Source organism: Rhinolophus hipposideros (assembly GCF_964194185.1).
Source record: "Rhinolophus hipposideros genome assembly, chromosome: 2".
Classification (NCBI taxonomy): Eukaryota; Metazoa; Chordata; class Mammalia; order Chiroptera; family Rhinolophidae; genus Rhinolophus; species Rhinolophus hipposideros.
This window is the reverse complement of record NC_138048.1, coordinates 9,953,175-9,960,908: the sequence shown is the minus strand read 5'-3', so window position 1 is coordinate 9,960,908 and position 7,734 is coordinate 9,953,175. Positions and strand designations below refer to the sequence as shown.

General features: G+C 34.1%; 1 protein-coding gene across 3 annotated transcripts in view; it reads right to left on the bottom strand.

Annotated features, from left to right (window-relative positions):
* Window positions 1-692: 692 nt before the first annotated feature.
* TSC22D2 (TSC22 domain family member 2) overlaps window positions 693-7,734 on the bottom strand; it is a 46,685-nt gene continuing 39,643 nt past the window's right edge. For 2 of the 3 annotated variants that reach the window (XM_081026579.1, XM_081026580.1), the window contains 2 exons: window positions 3,510-3,561; window positions 693-2,541 (listed from right to left, as the gene is read on the bottom strand). In XM_081026579.1, the coding sequence (XP_080882705.1) occupies window positions 2,281-2,541; window positions 3,510-3,561 (313 nt within the window). In that variant the 3' untranslated portion in view covers window positions 693-2,280. The remainder of the gene's footprint in view (window positions 2,542-3,509; window positions 3,562-7,734) is intronic. The other variant, XR_013991767.1, reaches the window with a different exon arrangement.

The following is a 7,734-nucleotide window of genomic DNA, read 5'->3' as shown; positions in this document are numbered from 1 at the left end:
CCATGTTTTCTCTTTTGTATTGGTTTTTTTAAAATGTAAAAAGAGGAGTAATTGCTTTTAATTACCATTTTAAACTAACATTAATCATTTCCTCTGTTACTCTGTTATGTTTATAAAGTGTTTTCCTATCCCCAGAACCAAAATTTGTATTCTCACAAATTCCCACCTTTTCTAATACTAGTTTTTCTCTGCCTACATTAAGTATCACACTGTTTGCACTTGAGGGGTACAACTGGTTAGCCTTTTGGTTACTCCAACATGGAAATTTCACTTTCTGTCACGTGTGGCAGCTCTACTCAAAATCTTACTTCACCCACATCTTTAGGGATGCTTCTTCAAGCCTACGTACTAAGTTCCTTTAGTTATTTCTAATGTTATCCATTAACATTAAAATTTTGTTTATATTGAACAATATGTCCTGAAGGACAACTAGAATACTAAGATATTTGGTAATCCCACGTATGCTCCGATTTTATGCATTTAGTTTGTGGCTCTTCTGATTAAAATTTTATGTTAAACAGATAAAGAACATTGATCCTCTTTTAATGCAGAGAGCTAACTACTGGTTCTCATTAACTCTTGGCTATAGATACAGGCACCTTTCTGAATTCAAGTAAATGTTTTGGTAGACAAGGATTTCCTACTTAAATGTCATTGACAAAATATGAATATTGAGTACAAATATTGCTCACCATTCTTGCATTCTTTAAATTATTTTACTTTGAAAATTTAAGAACTATCATCAAGTCATTAATAACATAAGTTTTCAGTAAGGAATATTTTTAACTGTGAAAATACAAATCTAATCAAATTAAATTTTGAACACATATAGAGCCAAATATTTCAACAAAACTGCAGTTTAATTTCAGAAAATGTGTTAAAATATATATTTATACATCAATTTCTGACATACACTTAATGTTAGTATACACAAAATGATGCTTTCTCTTGAAACTGTATTTATGAAATGTACATTTTAATTTAAATATTCAGTATACACTGCACTTAATCTGCATGTTGCATTTATTAAATACATTAAAATCTGCAATGTAACAAAACGTTTTCTGCATACGAAATTCAAAACACCATTTTAAATGAACAAAAGATGGCTCACTTCATTTCTTCTTGTATTTTACAACTAGTGTACAGTACACTAGCTCAGCTCCACATCCTACCTGTTCGTTCTTGTTTATCTGACATTGTTCACAGACTAGTACATATTACAATAAGAGTGCTGGATAAAAACATGAGGTACGAAAGTGGTTCAAAGAGTATAGATCATGCAGATCATGCTAGACAGCAAAGAAAATTGTGACCGAGAAAACACTAAATAAAAATACATAAAGAATGTGCATTATAAAAAAAAAAAAAAACTCCATTACACAGCTTTGCATCTTTGGTTACAAAGTAGGTTGAACAATTTCACAGCTTTTTATTCCCACCCGAAAAAAAAGTCATACGAAATGTCGAAAAGCAGAGGAATCGTGGCAATTTCTCTATTAGAAAGTAGAAACAAATGAACAAAGTTTTCTTCATCAAAATAGCCCAATTATTTATTATATCACAATAACTGGTGACTACCTGTACAGTTGCACTATGTTCTTCATACTTACACTATACAAAATTTACATTCAAGCTGGGTCTTTACTACTAAAAATAAATACCAAAGGTAAATTGCCATTAGTGTTAGAAATATGCCAGGATTCTTTTGTTCAATTATTGCCTAAACGTTTTAACTATTGAAAGCAATCCTGTTTTCAATTCCTTTACTGATACTTATTATTCAAAAAAATTAAAAAAGTTCTGTGACATTGTTCATGTACATTATGAAAATAGCAGCCCTGTAATAAATAAAACACAAATAAATGAAAACTTACATAGGCAAATGTTACTGATATTGAAAGAAAAGTGGCTCTTTAGATGAACTGTTATTTATAATGTGAGAGGAAGGCTCAGGGTAAATCCATGGGTATAGGAAATATGGGAGAGCCACCAAAGCTCTTAAAGACCCCACTCATGCGCACCAGGTAAAATGCAGACTTTGCTCGCCTTAATAAACCCCACCTATTATTCTCCTTGTGTTCTGATGACAAAACTGGACATCAACAGTGCCGCGTGACATCTGAGAGAGGAAAAGCTCTTGTAGAATGATTGTCTAATACTGAAAAGGCCAAACACACAACCGAAGCATGGCTACTTGCTTTCGTATAAAGTGGAAAGAACACCAGTGGCACACAAGGATAGATCGCTTTCAGTTTTTCTTAATGAGGCAAGCAAGCTTTATGCTGAGGAGACATTCGGCTGCTGTGGAGGTTGTGTTGGCTGCGGAGGCTGTGCTATCACTGCTTGCTGCTGAGAAGTGCTACCAGGATTGGCCTGTTGGGCTGGGAGTTGGGATAATTGATCATTGTTTGAAAGAGATTTTAACAGTGCATTTTCTCGTTCAAGTAAAGAGTTTCTTTCAACTAATTCTTTTATTTGTTCCTTTAGAACTTCCACTTCTTCTCTTACTGCATACATCAAATGGCTTTTCACCAGATCCTGTGAAAAACAAAATTAGGAATATCAAAAAGAGATAAAGGGGAAGGTGCTGCTATTTGGTTCTAGCCTACCTGCTGCCTTATACACATAAGGTGTTTTTCTATCAGTTTCCCTGCTCTGGCTTTTAATGCTTCTACTGTATCCACCCTAAGGGGGGTGGGGTGGAAGAAAATCCAGGTCCCAATTAGGGCAGCAAGCCCAGGATTTTTTCAAAGTTTGGAGTAATTTCCAAAAATACTAGCTCCTTAAATTGTCAATCATAAGCTCGGAATTCAAGAAAGTTTAAAATCACATGCTTAAATGTCGACTAAGAGATCAAAGGATATGAAACTGTCTGATACTAAATTAGTTACTGCTTTAATAGATAAGGTGAGCTGCAATTTCCAACTTTAAAACCTTAGTGTGTTTTGCTTAATAGTTTGAGAATAATGGTCCTTATTTATAGCCTATCTACATTTTTAATAAACTTGAATCAAAATATTATATATAATATGAATAGTATATTTGTAATGGAACAAAAAACTGATAGTAATAGCAGAAATCAGAATCAGAATCAACAGAAAACAAGTCTATGTACTAAAGTTGAGTACAACAGTGTCTGTAAGTGACCAAAGGATGACAAAAATTTCTAGCTGAAGTTTTCATTTAATAGTCTTTTTGTTTCAACTATTTTTGATGCTGAAATATTTGGGGGAACATAATACATTGTATACTTCTCAAAATGGCCCTTATCAATGGTAACGCCTGAAATGTGAAATGTTCAAATGGGGGCAATATTTACTCCATTGGTATTTCTTGACTAAAATTTCTCAATGTTCTAACATCTTTAACTAAATCTCATCAAAAAATATACTTTAGACATCTTGGTTTAAAGAAATTAGGTGTTTGTTTTTTAGAATTGATAAAAACCAAGTGCTTCATAATAACCAACAACCTATGAAATGAGAGAACTATGAAGTTTTACTTACCATTGCTTGTTCTATTTTGTTGTCAATGGCTACACCACCTCCCCCAGATGCACTGGAAAAAATTAGAATATTTCATTAAATTATTCTAAAAAATGTAATCTCCTTTCCAACCCTTAAAATAATTACAAACATTTGTGTTTTACTTAAAATAAAAAATAGTAAGTTAAAATAGCGTATTAAGTATATTTTCACAATTTCAGTATTCAGAGCTCTCATTGTGAAAATGAGGATCTCAGTAAATAGGTGACTTCTAAAAATCCTTTGTAACCCCAACGTTTCTAATTTGCCTATGACAAAATATGCTACTTTAATAGTAACTCCCAATTCTAGTCAGGAGTTCTCGATTCAGTGAACTTAGAAAGATAAATTCTGAATGAGCAGTACCCTCTGTATAGCTCTCTTACTTCATTTACCAACTATACATTCTAATTGCCTTTCAGGTGGAAATTCCAGTAGTTACTTATTGCACTAAAATTTGGATGATGCCTTTTCTTCTATAGATTTTATATGTTACTATTTGGGTTTTAAATTCTAGAGCTGGCTTCTAAAAATGATTCAGAGGGCTTAGGGGCAAGCCGTACTTGTGGGATTGGTTAACAAGGCACTCGGCATTCTGGCAGACCTATATGCTTTGACTGTAGTTTACTAGCTGGCAAAAATCACCTTCTAAGGTATGTGCTTTGGACCACTTTTTCCTGGAAATAATTGAAAGTAGTCTAGCCTGATAAGTACATCCCAAGTTCAAAAATCACCTTAGCAGTTGTATGATAATGACTCAGAAGATGAATAACTGTATTCTTTGGCAGTTTATATTCTCCCACATATTAGCTTAAATATTAAGAGCAGCGAGGATCTTTTTCCTTTTCTTGGTGTTTTTGTAAACTTTGAAGAACAGTTATTAGGTTGTCTCATAAAGACCAATCTGATACTTTAATCCACTGTATCAATAAAAAAAGAAGTCTTTAAACAACTTTTATATTCCTAAATACTTTTCATAAAGTATACCCCAACTAAGAAAATTTAGATGCTAATATATTTAAAGACTAGTTTACTTTAGATGACGTGGATCCTCAGTGATATATCAAACTGCGGCTCAGAAATATCCTGTCTGAGGTAGTGGTGCCTTTTATATTCTACTTCAAGTGGATCTGGTTATAATCCTGGTTCTGCTACTCACTACCTATGTGACCATCAGCAAATCAACTATTTAACTTCCCTGGACCTCAGTTTCCTCATCTGTAAAATGAAGGGATTGGTGTCTCAATACCTCAATGGACTTTCTACTTCTAAGTCCTCAAAACTCTGAATCAATACATGAAAAACACTAAGCTGGTTTTTCTGAGCATTAAATACATTAATTACAGCATAGTACTTCACTTCTTGCTGCTATTTCTAAGATGATAAGGGGTTTCTGTATACCTAAGTAACTGGAAAGGAATATATATCTATATATAAACGCATATATGTATACACACATATGTATCATTAAATACTTATGTTAGCTTTTAAATGCTTCGAGAGTTGTACAAAGTATGTCTATATGTAACTATAAACTATACAACTATATAAACCATAATGCTTCACTGTAAAGTTCAGTCCAGACACCATGTGGATATATATATTCACCAAATAATGGCCACAATTTGGTAAAAAAAAGATAGTGATAAGGATTTAGAATTTGCCTCAGAATCCTAGATTATACTTTCTATATTTTTTTATTTCTATGTCAAGGAAAAACTGAATTAGTTTTAGTCATTTCATGCCTTAAATAAATTCTTTTCAACACGTTTTAAACAGAACACCTTAAATGCTAACTTTCATACCAGTTTTATATAAGCAACCAAAACAAACAAACAAAAAAAACCATAAATAAACCCCAAACCCTTTAAACAAGGGTTTATGGCTTTATTTTTTGATAATTAAAATAAAATCAGTAAGTTTCCAAACCATTCCCTTAGCTAAGAAATAATTAGCATGCTATTCTTTGCTGATCTAATAAACTTAAGTCCTGACTCAGACCTCTTTTAACAGCAACAGAGGAAAGTGTTTGCAAAGTATAAATAGATCATGTTGAAGATGTGTTCCTTATATTTCAATTTTGTTAAGCATTGTACTTTAGCAGAATTAAATCAGTCGCAGATATGCATAAATTACTATCCCTACAGTGACTTGGGACTATTTTGAAGGGTGTTATTCAAGAATTCTATAACCTGCCGCAGTGGTTCTCAAACTTCAGTATGTACCAGAGTCAGCTGGAGGTCTTGCTAAACACAGCCTGCTGGGTTCCACCTCAGTTTCTGATACAGTTCGTCTGGGGTGGGGCCCACGAATCTTCATTGCTAACAAGTTTCCAGGTGATGCTAATTCTGCTGTCTGACATAAAGTATTTTGAGAACCACTGGCTTACAGAGATACAAGTTAGAGAAGTAAGAAAAACCCAATTCTATTTTAAAAACTTCTTAGCCTGGTACACAAAACCCTTCATAACCTTGAATCCTGCCTTCCATAGTTGCCTTTCCTCTCATACTCCATCTGCCCCATTGTGTAGTGGCCTTACAAAACTATTTTCAGTCTGTGGGACATATGTTCTTCTCAGGTTTCCATGCCTTTGCAGAAACTGCTCCCTCATCTGGAAATGCTGACGGTTCAAATTCATCTGGTTATTTTTTACTTGTTCCTTAAGATGATCCAGTGCCATCATTTCTGTGATGCCTTCTGATTTTCTAAGGTAGAATCAATTACTCCATCCCTCCTGTGGTCCACTAATCTTCATGAACTTTTTATAGTGCATAACCAGGAAAGCAAAATAGCAAATGTGAATTCTGGGAAATTATTTAACCTTTCCAGACCTCATTTTTTTCATCTCAAATAAAGATTATATGCCTCAATTCATAAACTCCTGTGAGGATTAAGTGAGTTTAAATAATACGATCACTGTTAACTCTGTGCTCCTTGAGGGAGATTCCTTATCTTCTTCACCTCTGTGAAGAAGTGAACACAGTGCTTGGGACATATGAGCGCCAATGAATGAAAGAGTCAGTATGATAGTAATTGGATGTGAAACAATTTACTGGCTCATAGTAGGATGCCATTAAAAAGGTCTGAGTTTGATTAAATCAGTAGTTCTCAAAGTGTGGTCCCCCGCCCAGCAGCATCAAGAACCTGTGAGAAATGTGACCATTTGGGTCTACCCACAAACCACTCAATTAGATACTGGAGGTGGGACCAGGAAGTCTATTTTAATAACTCCTTCAGGTGACTCTGAAAGAAGCTAAAGTTTGAGAACCACTGCTTTAAATAACCTATTTACAATAAAGATACCAATAGGGGAGTCTTAAACAAGCAGTTAAGAGGGTATTCTATTTCAAGATCCCAGAACATGGTTTAAGGATTTTGTTTCAATGAGGGTAACAAGTTTTCTTTTGTGTTCAAAGTCAACGTCATGGTTTGGGCTCCATGTTTCTCTTTTAAAATCAGAAAGATCAACTGAAGCAGAATGAATAATTTTCCTTCGTTTTCTTCCTTGACCCAATGTTATAGTATTACACCTGTTTTCTTTTTTATTATTGCATTCACCACACTATAACTTGGTTAACCAGTTTCAGAAGCTAAGTTTTTTAAGGGAAGGCTTCCTGTTTAAGACTTTATAATTATTCTTATAAACTGTAAGTACTAGATAAAGGTGAAGCATAATTTTTAAAAAGAAAGAAACTTTATTTCCTATGTGTCACTCTTTTAAAATAAAATCGTACCTTGATTAGCATTTACTAGATGAATTAAAAATTATGGGTATGGGGAAAATGAACAGAAATACAGAACTGTGGGCAAAAAAGACAAGAATGATACATTTTTATTTACTTAAATAGTAGCCCCAAAGGAACCAAATAAGCTTGACTTTAGTGTTTTTAAAAAGTATGATCACATGCAAAGGAAAAGTAAAACTCACTTAAAATATCAATGCTACAGCGAGACAGCTTGGCTTTTCAGGCTGCAGTTCATCTTTGAATTCATCCCAACCGGCTGCCACCAGCTTTTCTCCCCAGACCACCTTCCTCTTCTCACAATGAGATCACCTGCAGCCTCACTGAGACTAGAAGAGGCCAGGTATGAACTTCTGGCTTTACAAGTTCCCTACATTTTTATCCTTCTTCGTAGGCTAACTGCTTCATTCATACTCTCAGCTTAGCAATGTTGTACAAACCATACCCAGTCTTTCCATTCTAAA